The sequence below is a fragment of the Vespa velutina genome, chromosome 13, assembly GCF_912470025.1.
Source record: "Vespa velutina chromosome 13, iVesVel2.1, whole genome shotgun sequence".
In the NCBI taxonomy this organism is placed as follows: Eukaryota; Metazoa; Arthropoda; class Insecta; order Hymenoptera; family Vespidae; genus Vespa; species Vespa velutina.
The window spans coordinates 613,216-630,501 of record NC_062200.1 but is presented as its reverse complement, the minus strand read 5'-3'; the positions used below and the strand labels follow the sequence as shown (position 1 = coordinate 630,501).

Below are 17,286 nucleotides of genomic sequence, written 5' to 3'. Positions count from 1 at the left end.
AACGACCAAATTTACGTTCGCTGTAAAACCGACTTGTCGATTCATTTTCAACAATAAGCGTACACGTATGTTTTCATACGTCTTAAAATAAAATTAAAGAGGGAGAGAGAGAGAGAACTATATGATAACTGTTTATTTGTAATGACAATCGTAGTTAGGATCGCTGAGAAAAATAAACAAACCGTAGCTCTTGTATAAGCCATATACGATACAACATGGTTGTGTTTTTTGACTTACGCATGTCAGGATGAACGTTAATTCCGTGAAAAGAACTTACACAGAGAAGCATACGCGTGTAAAGATATGTCTATCGAAGGATTAATCTTTGACCCTTTCCGAATGGAGATAAACAAGAGACCGAGAAACGAAAGGAGAGTAGCTCTCTACACAGCGAACACATACCTCGAATGTAACGCGATACTACAAAAGCACCTATCGCGTTCATGGCTTTTCGTTCGATTCGAACGAATTCTACCTATGCTTCGTAAATGTCTCGTGAAAAGCACCGATCGTTCGTTTCCTACCCTATTCGATATCCCTTTTGTCTTTATCGAATGTACTAGGATTTATCACGATGCCAATAGTATGCACTGCTCCAGTAGAATGATTGCGTGCTCGCGTAATGGTATACAGGTGTACATTAAGGATGCATTAGTTTTCGATGGAGAGAGTGCGACGAGAAACGATGGTGGCACTCGACGGACGAGGCCGACGTTCCAATTTGATCCGTGATATGCGCCATAGAGAGGAACAGAGAGAAAGAGAGAGAGAGAGAGAGAGAGAGAGAGAGAGAGAGAGAGAGAGAGAGAGAGAGAAAGAGAGATACTTTGCAGTAGACGACGACGACGAAGCCGCGATGTCCGGAGACCCTGTTATACAGGAAATATAATTACATGGTGCGAGCTGTAAAGCTTCTATATATGTATATAATATTACATTCTACTTGTACGAATAATTAACCTACGCTGTTCCTTTAAGCGATAGGAAATAATTAAAAGAAATATCTCTGCGTTAACTATAAATTACAATGTCTCTGACATTGATTCCAAATCGGAATCTCTTTTGGATCACCTTTTACGCGTAAAAAAACGCGCATTGAACGAGAAGGCTATTCCGTTTAGAATGATCTAATTCCAGTTTCATCCAAATCGATAACGCACCACCATTGCCAACTCGTTTGGCGAACGGCAAGCTTTAATGCCCGTTGCCATTTCATAATTGAATGGAACATCTCCGTTCCAACGGGCACATTTAATAGTACAATACGTTCCATCGGAGAGATCTTCCCTATGCCATTATCGCGGAATCCCGCAATACCGGTCTTTCTAAGCGATACAGCTGCCGACGCGTGAATATTCCACATGGAGTTGTTCTCTTCTTAAATATTGAAGACCATAGGCATAACAATGACCAAACCGTATATCTGTCCGTTTCCCTTTCTATTCTTTTCCATAACGCAAATAGTCAAAATTTTAATATCTGCGAAACTCGCTTATCGTCGATTATCGTCGTCCCAAATCTCATTTCAATTTCTTATCTATGCACATACGTATCTCTATATGTTTTCCCTTTGAACGGACAAGTACGAAGGACCTCTTCTCTCTTTTTCGTTTAACGACACATATCGAGCAACACTACGGGATTCAATCTTAACGACCTATCTAGCAAAGAACGAGATGAGGACTCTGCGTTGTAAAGATTATGCAGATTTTACGATCAATAATCAGCGCCGGTTCGCTCTCGCGAGGGAGAAAGAGGATCGTATTACGTCTATAACAAGAGAGCTGGTATATGCATTACCATAACCTTAAAGGTGGCTCTATTATGGTCGGTTATTACGAATAATCGCGTTAACTGCCGTCACGACTGCTCCTCTCCTCTTTCTTTTCCTCTTTCTCTTAGTCTTTTACTTATTATTTTCCGATATTTCGTCGTCGTGAAAAAGGTGTTACGACACCCCGATAGGTATATAAATTTCCTATAATTTATTGAACATTCACGATAGCGGCTAGGTAATTTCGTCGATCGTTGCCATAATAACGCAATAATAACTGAACCTTTTAATAAAATTCTAAAAGTTTTCATTGCGAAAAGAGTCGACAGTTTGTTCTCTAAAATAAAGTAAAAGTAACATTCTAATTAGATTTTTCCTTCTCTGAATGGTATGAAAAATTGCTACCATCGTAAAAATCGCAGGCGTTTACTCGCCGTCGAAAGAGAGAAAGACTTATCGCGACTCGGCTGTACGCGGTTGTTTCGACGTAGCTGTGAAAGTAAAACTCTGTTGCAAATCGCCAATGTAGAAGGACAGAAACGTTTCGCGTCGAGCGTATTCTCGGGATTGCATTAAAAAGTTTCCGGGGTAACGACGACGATTCTATCGTAGAAAAAGTCGACAATTTTCACACGTAGAGCGTGAATTCGTTACGCGAGCGCGAACTCGGTCGCGCTTTTCCATCTAAAATTTTCAATGAGAGCCCGTTGAAAATTTCTACTCACAATATGTAATATTACCTATCCACCCATCTAAGCACGCACGCGATGCATGAAATTCGTGCAAAGTGTCTCGAGAAAGTTACGGGATCCTTCCTTCTGGTAATCTCGAATGTTTGTCTTCGGTAACGACGTCATGAATTTTCAGTAGAACCAGCGAGGGGGGGAGCTTTATGAAATTCAAGAAATCGCGAACGTCGCGTTCTCGATTCTTAACGAAATAAAATATTTCACTCACTCTTATGCTTCGAACTGCTCTTCCACAAGCCTCTGAAGAACGACATCCTCGCCGTCCGACGTAGCCCGATCTTCAACGAATCCGTATAGTTTTTTTGCCTTTTTCTTCGTTTTTGTTTTCTTTTTCTTTTTCTCTTTTTTTCTTTTTTTCTTTTTCCTTTTCTTTTTTTCTGTTTCTTCGTTTCGTATTCTCAACGATTTTCTCGAAATGAATCAAACACTCGCGAGAAGATCAAGGAGACACGTGTTCTATAGGTTTTAATTACGTTACGATTCGTCGCACGTTATATCTTCTTCTGACTCGAGACGAGAAAAACGTTCGCAATTCGATAACAAAATCTCTTCTACGTGGTAATCTCGAGATCTCAGAAAAGTGACATACTTAAAAGCCGTGAATAAACTCGTAACGGAATGAAAGGTCGAAAAGAGTTATGCTGTTTCGCGTGGAATACGTGTTGCCGCGAAGGCGCACCGCCTCGATGTGAGAGCGTCCGCCGGCGCATCGGGTTTACTCCGCTCCCCTAACTCGTACATGCGCATCTCACTCGCACTTCCCAGATTCCGGTTCCGCATCCGAACCGAATCCGGTCGGAAGGATAAAGATTATTTTTCCCCCGCTTCTGATCGAGAATAACGCGCGCGAACAAATGTTTTTTCTTCGACAACTAAAACAACGGATACGAACATAACCTCCAATGATTCTTTTCAATTTTGTCACTAATTTTATCATTGTGATATCGTAGAATCACTGATTATACGTTTATAAAGTACCTCAATCGATCCTTGACAGAGACGCAACGCTGATGCACTCCCTTTATCACTCGTATTAAACAGGAATAAATGAAATAAAAATTCTGCGAATTGCGGAAAGACAACTGTCGCGGATCTATGTACACGTAAATCGATATCGTAAAGTTTTAGTCGCCTAAATCCGTTTGCGAATTATCGACTTCAATTTTGGACGATAAGTCTAACGAAATTTCGAGATGGCACACTATGTCCCCTTTTTAGGTTATCGGGAGTGTTTGTACAATAATATCTGAATTTGCATGGAATCGTGTCTATGTAACGAACGCTTGCCGTTGCCGTGTCGAAATCCCTGTGTGTATGTGTCGGCGAGCAAACAGAAAATTTCGCGTCGTTCGTCTTAGCACTGAAAAGATGTACATTTTCAAGAAATTATATAGATCGTTGTATCGATTTATATAATATAATTTATATAGATCAGTAGTGATTGTGACTATGGGCTAAAATTTTGTCGAACACGAATTCAAGCATTTGCGTGACGTATTTTTTAGCTTACCTTGCCATTGTTAAAATAGGTTTTATTCAAAGAATTATATAGATTATCAGGCCAATTCTTCTCCTCAGGATTTTTATAGATTATCAGCGTTCGAATGTATAGTTTTCTTTATTCTCACCATTATTCCATATCATTATTACACCGTTTCACCTTCTTCCTTTTCTTTTTCGAGAGAAAGACTGATAAAACTACTACTGAATTCATAATAAATATTTCAATTAATGATCATTTATTATCGAATACTTGTAGATAAAAATTATATAAAATATTATTCTTTTGGAATATTTACAGAAATATATGTATATGGATTTACCATAAATAGAGATAAATTTTTTTATTATTCGATCGATTAATTGGTCATCTATTTGACTCGAGAGTCGACCTATAGAAAGGAGCTATGTTCGTATCGTGTTAACTACGCGCGTATATATTTTAATTACCTTCGTAGGAATAATAGTTGTGCCTACTCTATCGTCATAATTCGGATTAATAAAATTATTCAGAATTTTTTTCCTATTATAGATTTTATATTACAAAAAGCTAATTTTTAATAAGAGCCAAAGAAATTGATATATTTATTGGAACGTAATTACCCAAAGTGATCTAGTGCACATATGCCGCGTAATGTTATCGTCTTGCCGATAAAAACAACACCATTGGTTGGTTTGTGTCGGCTTTAACACGAGATACGTATCGGTCTCAGCAATTACAGGTAAATTAGCATATTTTTTTCTAATGTACATTCTCTTTCTATCCATATATATATATATATATATATATATATATATATATATATATCGATATATATCGATTTCTTGAAACGCTTTTTCCAACATATATTATTCACCAATCAGATCATCGTCGCATTTAAGAAATATTCGAGAAAATAAAATCGGCTTCTTGATTTATTCCGCAGGGCTATTATATATCCATACTTTTCTCGCTTTTTAACAATTCTTTAATTAAGCATTTTTCATTAATAAACCGTCATAAATCGTAGTTCGTATTATATTCGATTTTTATACGTGCGTACATACATACATATACGTACACAGACATATGGATATCCTCTTACGCAGCTACTCTTAAACAAATACTTTTATTTAATTAAAAATAATTGTCTATATTCGTAATTCTAATTAATCAAATTTCTCATGGGTTTTATGCTCTTATATTTTATATCGTATTATGTTATTTTTTAATAATTGTCGGAAAAATTAATATTTTCATTGACTCAGTAGGTACCGGAAGTGACGTTCTGTCAATTACGGGGTCCACTTTTCTTCCTTGCTACTAGTCTCATTACCATTTTGGATACACTGACAAGTCCACACGATAGCTTCGCATTTTTCCAGGTAATTAGCATATTTTTTCTAACGTATATCCTCTTCCAATATATCAATCGATAGCTGAATACGCGATTTTTAAGAGGCCACGTTTGCAAGTCGGGGTATCATCGCGTTTAAAAGATATCTACGAAAATAAAATCGGCGTCTCGAAAATCCCCAAGGAGACTATAGCGTTCCACTTTTTCTCCAGTTTTCTAGCTTTATTTTCACGATATCGATATTTCTCTTGCTTTTTAACGATGCTCCGATCAATAATGTTACATTAATAATTGTGATCGATCGATATTTTGTATTATATTCGATATGCTCACACCATATATATATATATATATATATATATATATATATATATATATACGCAAGACACATAGTACCTATAAATATTCCCTACACACACACACACTTTTAATCTTATCCTATACTAATAAGATCTTTCAATTTTCAGATTTCCAAGAATTCCACGAGCATAGCCATTCTTAGTAATATGCCTAGGTAAGTCTACCTCTTTTTAATGACATTCAGTGAGACTCAACAAAGAGAGATAGATATCGTATGTAAATAAATAAGCTCTCGGCTGTGGATTTCCACGAAATTCTTCGGTCGAAAATTTCCAGGAAATTCTTTAGCCGAGAATAACAAAAAAATAAAAAAAGAACAATTGAGTATTCAATGGTAGGAAAGAGATCTTCATTACGTAGTTTAAATATACGTAGTTTCTATCTTCTAAATATACGTAGTTTAAATATACGTAGTTTCTATCTTCTAAATATACGTAGTAAGGATCTGCGGAAAGATCGATTAATTTTCTTTCCATTATATATTTTACTATTTAACATTTCATCGTTTATTCGATATTATAGAAAATTTATTGTTACATAGCATATATTGTATGAATTTGTATACTTTTCAGATTACTCGTCATCGAATTTACTTTTTATTGTTTGATTTAAAAATATTATCTCCGAGTGGTAAGATTAAGAAATTAATATTGCTTGAATTTGTATCTCAAGATACAAAGCAAGCACTATCAAGTCAACGAATCCATAATTTGGTACATTACATTTAACATATTTATTATAAATAATCTTTTAGAATAATATACATCCGTAATATGTTACCTTCAGAGATGATTTGCAGGAAATGTCCTTTATAAATATGATATTTATTTGATGTATAATTTTTTGTATGTTTCAGTTATTCTCGAGTTTTCTAAATTTTTTCTGATCACGTGCAAGGTGGTCTTAGGATCAGTGTTCGCTCGTAATACTTTCATATTTGTTATTCATTGATAAAATTTAAATTAGATTCAATAGAAATTCGCGAAGTAGAGTCAGTATTAGTGCATTATTCATCATTTTGGAGCAGGATGCTCATCGTATAAAGGATCAACAAAGAATCTAGTAAGTAAATTTCTTTTTTAAATATTTCTTTAATAATGAAAAAAGAAAGAAGAAAAAATTATATTTTTAAAAATGATTCTATGATAACTTTGTCTTTTTTTCTTTTTCAGATCGTCATTGAAAACGTGCGAGTGATAACGAATCGAGTGTTGTATCGTATAAATAAAAATTAAAAGTACTGTTCGTTTGTTGAAATTTGATCGCGATTCCGGATTCTATTAAAGACAAGTGTATTTCAGTCGATTACGAGCAAAGTAATCATAGTGTTAGGATTTGTCCGTCTAAAGTTGTATTTTTATTTTAAAAGAAATTGTTCGTGAATTAGAGTCAATGCATCATTGAAGATGAATGAGAAATAAGACTTTTTCTGTAGAAAACTATTGGTAAGTAAGCTCACAAATTTCATAGGTAATAATTCAAAAAATGTTTTTCATTATAATAAATTCCATAAAAATTTCTTTTCAGTTCTTTTTAAGATTATCATTATAATCCTGCCTTATCAATCTACAAGGACGTTAACCTAGTTCATGTTCGACCTCGGATCAATCTATCTGATTTTCAACCTCATACGGATCAATCTCCCTCAATTTTATACTACATCGCGAACGAGTGTTTTGGAGCCATCGCAGAACTTCTTAAGTAGTGAGTGAACAAATTTTAAGTCCCTCCAGTGCTCAATCATGTCGAGGACGAAAGGTCCGAATCGGCACGAGTAACTGGTTGTAATTTTTTAAATAAATTATTGACGAGCACGTGAATAATTTCTCTTTTGAAATTACTCACGAATAGATTATTTTTTTTTTTTTTATACATATTTTATTTTCCATTGATTGTTTTTTGTGCATGCTTATTTTTATTAGCTCAGGATAGGGTCTTCTTGTTTCATCGGTTCAACTTGTTTAATTAACAGTGCAATTAATTAGCACTTGCTTTCTTCCTGTTTGTTCGCGATATTACGGGATTCATTTATCCGATTTCGTTGAAAAGGCATGTGTGGTCTGCGTTACATGCATTGCACCGTACTTAGTCTATTTAATTGCAAACTATTGCGATATATCGTTATCTATGTGTATCAACAAATGAGCAAGAAGACAAACGCGACGGATAGATTCTGAGAAACAAGTGATGGATCATGATCTTGTCTTTTAATTAGAATAGTCACTTGTTGAAAGGAATCGTCCGAGGTTTTTTGATTATAATTGCATGAAAAATTAATTAAATGTTCAATCAATTTCATTGATAAAAAAAAGTCACAATAGAATGATTGCTTTTAAAAGAAAAAAGTCTAGTAGAGCCATTGTTAATAAAAAAAAATAAAGAGACTTGTAGAGTCATAGTCCGTAGGCCCTAAAATAAGTTAATCAATTTTTAGATCAGGATTTTCAGCTTCTAATGAACTAATTCCCGTTTCTCCCTCCCCCCATTTTTTCTGCGTTCTCATCTATGCGTGAGCCCAGGTGTTACTCGTATGGGTGGAGAAACAGTTAATATGGGTTTAGTTTTAAGTCTTCCCTTATTGGCGGCTGTCATTGCGTTAGTGATTGCGCACGATGTATTTTGCGCCTGTGTGTACGTGTTAGGTGGTGCTTTGTACATCGTTTCGCGATAACTTGAAAATAAATACGAATATTGCTATATTAATATATTATTATTTATATCGTTTTGCACGGTAGAGTTACCATATATCATGTGGAAATACTCGTATATTATTAGTATGTATATATACTAGTATGTACTAGTATTTTTTGCTTTAGTCATTTACGCAATAATCATTAGCCTTGACGGTCGATTACAGCAATTGGTACGTACCCACCTTAGTATGTAAGTTAGAGAAACGTGGTTGAGCTAGGGTGTCGGAGGTGCCCCGGGGCATACTCTCTAGTGTAGGCTTTTGCACCCTGGCGGTATGTGAGAGAATCGTGGAGTGTCTGTGTGTGTGTGTGTGTGTTGGAACGAATGTTTTGCTATGTTTTTTAAATATAGATCATAGGCAGGCAGATAGCATACCTTTTTCTGTGCGAATGTTTGTTTAATTTTAAGTAGGTAGGACCGGATAAGACGTAGAATATAATTTCCACTTGGGAGTGAAAAGTTTCGTCTCCGGATATTATACAAAGTTTCAGCAAATTTTAGAATTACTCAGCATGTTTGTTTTCCTCTTTATTTTGCTGACGCTCTGTATAGCGATATATATCAGTATGGAACAGTTAAAAATATTTTGCGTTTGTTTAAAAATTCATTTCTTTCGAATTAGCAAAAATTTTTTAACATGTTCGATACTTAATATTAAGTATTATAACAGTTTGCATTTTCGTGGTTTCTAAAATATATTATAATTTGATATACATGTTTATTAAAGTAAATATATAGTAAAAATGCAAAGTAAAAATGATCAGATAATCATAAGATATATCATAGATTTTCTACTTTTGTTCGATACTTGTTAATTCTAAAAATGCAAAATGTTAATAATAGGTTCATCGATTAGATTTAATATCTGCTGTGGCATTCGATTAAATGTGTTTGTGTAGATGCGCACGATTGATGGACTTTTTCGATCCATTGATCGTCCACAAGCTAGGATAGTTCGTGAAATATATAATAAGTGTTTTTATTTTTATTTTTTTATTTATTTTTTTTCCTCATTAATAATTGCGTACGATGGACTTAGGGAATGCCCTACAGCAGTGGTTAGGGCACGAAGCAAAGAAGAGGCTATATGCCGAAGAGGCCCCCACAAACTGTGGCTCAAGAGGGCAACTATCGACTACGAGTTATCTTTTTCAAAGGTACACAGTTAGTTGTAATCTTTGAAAATCTGCTCGTGGTCTTATTATTTTATATTTAATCATATTATTATCTTGCTCGTCAGTAGTAGTAGTTATTGCAGATGGAGATGATTGACCATTCCATCTCCATTAAAGTACATAAAGTTCGTGCCTGAATCGTTCACCAGATGCACAAATACTTAGTTAGTGTCAAAAATATTTAGATTCGTGGATTATTAAATTTTTTAAAATAATTAACTATCGTTAATATTACAGTAATTACTCTTTTACAATTTTTAACTCTGATGGAATATTATTTGTAATTTTCGTATAAATAACGCGGTAAAGAAGTAACTTATAATATAATTCCTATATATTTTATTTTTATCAGTTCTGATAATATTTGAAACTTTTCATGATTGATTAAGCATTATACGTTGTAACGTAGAATCGGTCATGCGTTTAAATTTTATTCTATTGTAACGCGAAATATAGGGATTTGATAAAAATAGATAGGGAATTAAATCGAAAAGTGCATCTTCAGATTGGCAGAACAAATATATATGTGCTATATTTCATGTTATTATTTGTATGATGATTGTATGATTAATATGTTTTCTTTTTGTTACAGATGATCATCGTTGGATTTATTAACATCAGCTATTTTCGATTAGAGCGCCTCCAATGGTTGCTGTTTTAATTGTCATATATATATATATATATATGCATTTCTGAAGGCAAACATAAAATATTTAATATAATTATTCATAATTCTATAAAAAATATAATTTTAATATTACTGTAACAAATATAATTTTAAACATAAGTGAGATGTATTAAAGATTTTGAAGGTGTTTATTAATGAATTTAGGTTTGTGTTAGATTTACAATCTCAATTGTTGGATTCTTATATTAATAATATCGGCAGGCACACAGAATGAAATTACGTATTTTTTCAGTTATATTCTGTTTGTTTCCATGATTTGTTGTATATGCAGTATTTTTAATTTTTCAGGTCTTTTCGAATGTTAAAATTCTTTTGCGACATGACACATTGGGATGTCCAGGTTTCCGATCGATACGTGGCGATGAGAGAAAACTAACATTTCCACTAGTTTTTTCTCTGATGCTTTAAAGATTTTATAATTTTTTTCAGATTCTAATAAGTATCATTCTCAATTTTGTCATGATCAGACTTTTTTTTTTACTTCTTCTTCGCAGTCCTCTCAAATCTCAATGCGGGCTCCTAGATAAGTGACTTTGGTTTTAATCTGCATATCTTGAATAATGTTCAAGTTTTGAAGTAATGTATGTGCTCGGTTAATTACTAGTAGAGAACATTTTGGCTCTATTCAGTTGGAGACCCACTTCCGCACTAGTCTCTTCAATGCAAGAGAGAAGTTCGGTCATTTTTTCTTCACGATACCGATAATGATATTGAGAATATGAAAGAATTAAATGGTGTTATCAAATTGTTAGAATTTTATTTGATCACAAAAGCTAATTAATATAATGCTTTATGGGTGATATCTATTTTTAAAACCTTTAAACAATACGATGGCATAATTATTAATGGCTATTATTTAGTTATCAATAGTAATAAATAGCCTTAACGATAGTAATAAATAGCGTTATTATTAATTATAAGCATTTAATAATAAGAAATATTTCATTTTATAAGTAATGGTATTATTATAACAGTTTTACTTTTTAAGTTAATTTATTTTTAAGACTTATTTAAGACAATATTAAAGAAAAAGTGAATATCTCTTTTATCAAAAGTTCCAGTTCTATGATTAACTCATTTGTAAGACCAAATTAAAAAATGTAAATCATTAATAGATCTGCCATTTTCGGCAGATCTGTTAATTATCCGCCACTTAGTAATTAAGATAGTTTAAAAAGCGTGGATATATATTGGATTAATTCATGAATGAATGTCGTCAGTTGTAAAACGGCATTTATTTATAAATTAACACAATATTTTTTTAATATTTTCTTGAATTATATTACTTTATTTAACTTTTAAATATCCAACTTCAGATTTATCAATAACAAAATATGTTGTATTAATTATAAATATGAGATAATAACGATTATAAAATACATATGCTTTTATATATTCCCAGTATGTACAAATTATACATAAAAATTATATCCATTAATAATATCAGGATAATGGTTGAGAGAATATTGATAGAATTTTAGAAAGATATCTTTAAGACGAATAAAAAAAATCCACGCTTTTTCTCCACGGGTAGATTAGGATAAGATCGCGGTTTATGAACCCTCGATCAACTATGATCGGGTTGATAGAAGATTCATCAAACGCGATTAATTAATATGTTATTTTAGCCCGTGGATCTCCACATGCAGCAACCTCCACGTGGTGAGATCTGGGTCGGTATTACTTGCGATCTATCGAAATCTAAATAATGTAACGCAAGTACTACCGGGCTAATAGCTGCATATTTCGATGCTTTTCTAAATTATTTTTTTTTTTCTAAGTACATTTAGACACATTACTAATCATACTTAAACAGTTAAATTAAATAACATTATCAAATTTCTTACTGAAGAGCTAAAAATGAAAAATCGAATTATTTCAAATAATCTTCTTCGTGATAGTTTCTCTTCGTAAAATGAAACTTATCTTTCTGCCAGTAGTTTCACGGTAGCAAAAGCAAACTTTGCGAAAAGGCACTATATCACCGTGACTCGTTTTTCAAGATAACACACGTTATTAGAATACTTAGAGAGGGAGTTAAAACAAAATATCGTCTCCTCCTAGCCACCTTTCCCACTCTTCTCTACTCTTCTCTACTTTTTTCCAGCTACTCTCGACTAGGATCTCCGTTGTGAAGCTTTGTAAAGAAATTGATATGTAGACGGCGTTTTCCTTTGCTGTGAGAGACTACCGTGAGTAGAAAGCTTTACCACCTAATTTCATGGGGAGATGCCCTTCCGTAAACTTACTAGTAAAGTCGAACTTGGACGGATAATCTCGTAGAAGTTAGCGATCTCTGAGAGAGGGAGAGAAAGAGAGAGAGAGAGGGGGGGGCAGGGAGAGAGAAGGAGAGAGAGAGAGAGAGAGAGAGAGAGAGAGAGAGAGAGTGAGAGGAAAGAAGGGGGAACAGTCTGATTCGATTTAACGGGACTTGCAACTTCATCGGCCTCTCTCTTGCTTCGACTTTCAAGCTGAATATACGAAAGACCGTGAAAAAATATGCAAACAACGTAAAGAGCCAAGCGTCCAGTATAATTTGATGCAATTATCGTTGATGCAATTATGAAAGAAGAAAAAGAAAATGAAGTAGGAAAAAAGAAATTGTCTAAGGAATTTCCTTACTTATCTACCTTTATTTCCTTGACTTTCTCTGTCGTGAACAAGAGAATGATTGGCATTAAAGACACTAAGAAAACCGTTTATTATAGATAATTATTACGGTGTCGTTTGAATATCTTTAAGAAGAATAGACGAAGACATCGATGAAGAATCTCGCCATTCTTTTATCTCCTTCGTCGTTTATTATTCAACGGGTAGCTTAGCATCGTTGAAGAAGTCGATGGTAATTTATCGGATCCCGGCCCTCTAAACCCATGGATAGACGGCACCGTGGTAAAAGAACGCCTTAGGGGTGAAAACGAGAGCCCAACGCTCGATCATCGAGAGCCATTATGCTCTCGTTAAGCGTGCGATTGACTTTAGAGTTCGTCGACGATGCCGCCGTCGATTGCGGCCGTCGAACGGCTCGTCGAATCAATTTTACGCGCGCGCTTCGCGAGAAATTGCCAATCGTTCGTTGAAAAAGTGAAATATATAGAGAGACGGAGAGAATATTCGCGAATATACATATATAAATTTCACAAGTATTAAACTTGCAAAAGCGAAATTGATAAAAAGAATCCTTTTGAACTCAATATTTCTCATCGCTCAGTTCGTTTTCTCCGATTCACCGTCATCGAGTTACTCGAGATTCTCCGACTCTCTCCTATTTCACGCTAAAACGAATTTTTGTCGTGCGAATATAGAACATGGAAGAAGATCGTGAAAAGGTCCACGGAAGGAACTCTTACTCGTGCTCACTCTTCTTAGAAAACGTTTGAAAAGGGCAAGGGAAATCGTTTGAGTATTTTTATTTTTTAATTTAAAAAGCGATTAATACCTCTATAAAAAAATATATATGTATATCGATCATATTTCCACTTTCCTTTTGGTACCAAAGGAATTTTCTCGAAACTTATACCGAACTAGGGAGAAGTAGTATTTCTTCTCGAATAATATTGTCAAAGTTAGATCTCGATCTCGACAAAGTTATAACAGACGGACGGATTTCGATCGAGTTTGTACGTGAACGTCGCATGCAAACGCGTAAACTCAAGAACGTGAACCATTTGAAGATACCTTATATCAACATTTGTTACAACTTCATTAGAACAGATCCTCGCATGTAACGCACTCTCATTTTTCGTTTTTCGATCGATGGGTAATGATGTAATAGAATCACGTAGAGTATTCTCAGCTTTTTCGTGTCTTTAGAAAGATATTACGGTTCTGACTACTGTACGGAGTTGGATCTGACTGAATAGTCGTAGAATTTACTACTTTCATCTAGTTCAGAATATGATACATATATTTTTTTCGAATAAAAAAAAGTTATTGAAGCCAGATAAAAGAGTTTCGCATGAGAGGAGAGAATAGATCGGTTTGTTTCAAATAAAATACAAATTGTCGAACGTAGAAAATAATATACTTATTAAGAGAATGGCGGATTATCGACAGGCAAGAAGATACAATTCAAATTGGTCGAGTAATCGCGTTATCATCCCATCGGCTGAGAATTTTCTAAACTTTGAACTCTTGCGAAGGGTTTAAAGCAGCGATCGAATTGGTTAAAGGAACAACACAGTAACTTCTTAGAACTTTCCTCTGCTCGACGACAACGAAAAGGACATCGATGAAGAGGATGTTGCTTTTGTACGACGGAAATGCAGCTCGTAATTCAAGGAGGTGCCGACGTCTTGTCGGTGAGCTGTTCGTTGAGTCTGTGGAAAGGAGAGAGCCGATATCTCTACGGTATGGCTGGAGGGTGAAGGACCGAAAAGAGGAAGAGAACTTGAAGAAGAAGAAGAAGCGTGGAGTGGAGTTAACCGTTCGAGACGAAAGTCTCGACGAGACTTGCATCAGCCGGTGTGTACGAGACTTGCTCCGGTTCTCTGCAAAGGCGCGTATAAGTGGTTGAAAATCGAAGAGAGAAAGAGTGAGAAGGGACCCACCACGAGTCTCTCGTGACCGAGCTCTCCTCTTCGTTTCCTCTGTGGTTTTGTCTCACATACCACTCTTTCTTCTTCCTCTCTGTCTCTCTCTCTCTCTCTCTCTCTCTCTCTCTCTCTCTTTCTCTTCCACACATACACACGCATACGCACATCATTTAAAATCCCATCGAATTTCTCCTTTGCCTTTCTTCTTTTTCTCCAAGCACCGTCTCCCTTTTCTCATCCTTCCTCTTTCCTTCTACTCTTTCTACTCCTTTTCTCTTTATCTCTTTCTTTTAGTCACACTCGAGAGTTTCGGCTGGCCTTGATCCAGTCGCACCAACCTCGACTTTTCAAGGGGCCTGTTAGTGTACGACGGTAAAAAGAAAAAGAAGCATCATTCTCATCGTCGTAGTCTGCGAGCTTTGAACCACAAAGTGCATCCTTCCATTAGAGCGCGTGATACTTCGTGGCCAGCCGGTTGCAAGAGCAGGTAAATAGTACGCGCTCGTGCTTTCAAGACTTGAGATAGACGACGACATGATACTATTGATGCTACTATCTTTCGAAAAAAAAAAAGAATGAATTCTTTGTTTTACTAAGAAAAAATATGATTTATATAGATATAATATATTATATATATATATATATATATATATATATATATATATATATATGTATATAATATATTACGGAAGACGTATAGGTTCAAAATAGAAAAAACAATATACATTTTCCCTTCTCGTAAAAGGCGATTACCGTGAATAAAGTGATCGAACCATGGAAGGGTCATTACACCGTCTGACGCATCTCGATACTTTCTCTCTCATTGTCAGTCGCTTCTACTCGACCTCAACTTCGCCTCACGCAGACACGCGCTACGATAATATCTCTAGACTTTACGTTTGCATTTTTCCCTTAGTCCCCTTGAAATTGTCACTTTAAAAATATGGTACGGAAATTCTCTATGGAAGGAAAAAATTCTTTTCAAACGAAGAGAAAAATGAAGCCACAGACGAAAACATACATCATATACCTATCTAATATCTTTAGACAACGTGAAAGGTAGAAAAATATCGAGACATAATAAATGAGACACGGCGATCGTAAGAACGGAGAGAAGAGAAAAACATTTACGACCGTTAGCTTGTCGACGATGCAGGTGATCGAGAGGAGCCCAGAGACTGTTGGCCGGCTGATGCAAGTCCGTTTGCAGTCTCTCGCGATGGAAAGGCACGCGAAAGAATTCAGGGTTGAAAGTGTGTAAGTATAACGAGTCGTCCTGTCTGGCCGGGGAAGGCCGATTATCCTGCTCTTGCGAAGGAGAAAAGACAAGGCAGAGAGAGAGAGAGAGAGAGAGAGAGAGAGAGAGAGAGAGAACGAGAAAGAGGGGGAGGGAAAGAGAAAAAAGAGAGAAGGGATAATTGGGCCGAACGCGACTATAGGTCGGCTGATGTAAGAATCGACTCTCCATACGCGGCATTTCCTTCTTCGATCTCTCGGAAGTACAGCAAAAATGATAGATGACGATCGATCTGACTTTCCAATCGCGTTACCTTTCACGAATCGATCTCTCGATCGACTTTTTCCGAGGAGCTCAAATATTTTTTGCTGTCGATGAATTATTTTACTCTTTAATATTTTTTTCCCCCATAACATTTAGTTTTCTTTTATTTTCCCTTTTTTTCTATTGTTGAAACTTTGTAATAAGACATCGGGTGTAATCCAATAGTAATACCGATAGGAAAACAAATTAATGTAAATATCTTAGGAGGAAATATCGAAAATAATAGCAAAAGGATTAACGGTCGTAAAGATCAAATTAAAAGAGAGTGGAAAAGAAAATGGCAGGTCCACCTTTTGTTTCCTTCTAGTTACGAGAAGCTGGAAATGCGGGCGCTCTCGAAAGCCACGAAGTAGTCATAAATCTAGCGGAAGGACTGTGGAAACGCTTTTTCGCTTGCGAGGAAAAAGGAGGAAGGTTGAAGGAGTAGGAAAAAAATAAAATAAAAAAGAAAAAACGTAAAGGAGAAAGAAAAACCCAACATCTCTCGCGGAAATCGAGTAATTTCTTCGAAAAGCACAGAGAACTAACTTAACGAGGAATGCCATTTCCTTTTTTTTTATTTCTTTTTTGCCTACTTCTTGAGTTGGTACAAGTAAATTCTTACTTTGGAATAAATTTGAAAATGTTTTTTTTTTTCCGACGAGTGAAGAAAAATTGCCGCGAGCTGTTCACTAATTTGAATATATCGCGATATGTTCGATGAAACGCTTGGCGATATACGTTAACGATCGAATTCATTGGAAATAAATACATTGAATTCTACGTTAGATTTTACGATCCGGCTCGCCGCTAGGCACTCACTCGTTTTTTCATTAAATAATTATTACTATCGTTATCGTTATCGTTTACGGTCAGAGTTTTTGTCGGTTTTACGTAAAAAATATCTGTGTATACGAAACGATACGATCCAGCG

At 35.2% G+C, this 17,286-nt stretch overlaps 2 protein-coding genes across 9 annotated transcripts in view; one reads left to right on the top strand and one right to left on the bottom strand.

The window, feature by feature from the left end:
- The window catches only part of LOC124953910 (low density lipoprotein receptor adapter protein 1-like), an 84,169-nt gene that overhangs the window by 61,487 nt on the left and 5,396 nt on the right, over nt 1-17,286 (bottom strand). For 7 of the 8 annotated variants that reach the window (XM_047505971.1, XM_047505972.1, XM_047505968.1 and 4 more), the window contains exon 1: nt 2,732-3,854. The exons of the other annotated variant lie outside the window; for it this stretch is intronic. In XM_047505971.1, coding sequence (XP_047361927.1) covers nt 2,732-2,777 — 46 coding nt within the window. In that variant the 5' untranslated portion in view covers nt 2,778-3,854. Of the gene's footprint in view, nt 1-2,731; nt 3,855-17,286 lie in introns of those variants that run through there. 8 annotated transcript variants of the gene reach the window in all.
- The window catches only part of LOC124953902 (thiamine transporter 2-like), a 22,949-nt gene continuing 18,320 nt past the window's right edge, over nt 12,658-17,286 (top strand). The window contains exon 1 of the mRNA XM_047505945.1: nt 12,658-15,299. The gene's annotated coding sequence lies outside the window, so the exon portion shown is untranslated. The remainder of the gene's footprint in view (nt 15,300-17,286) is intronic.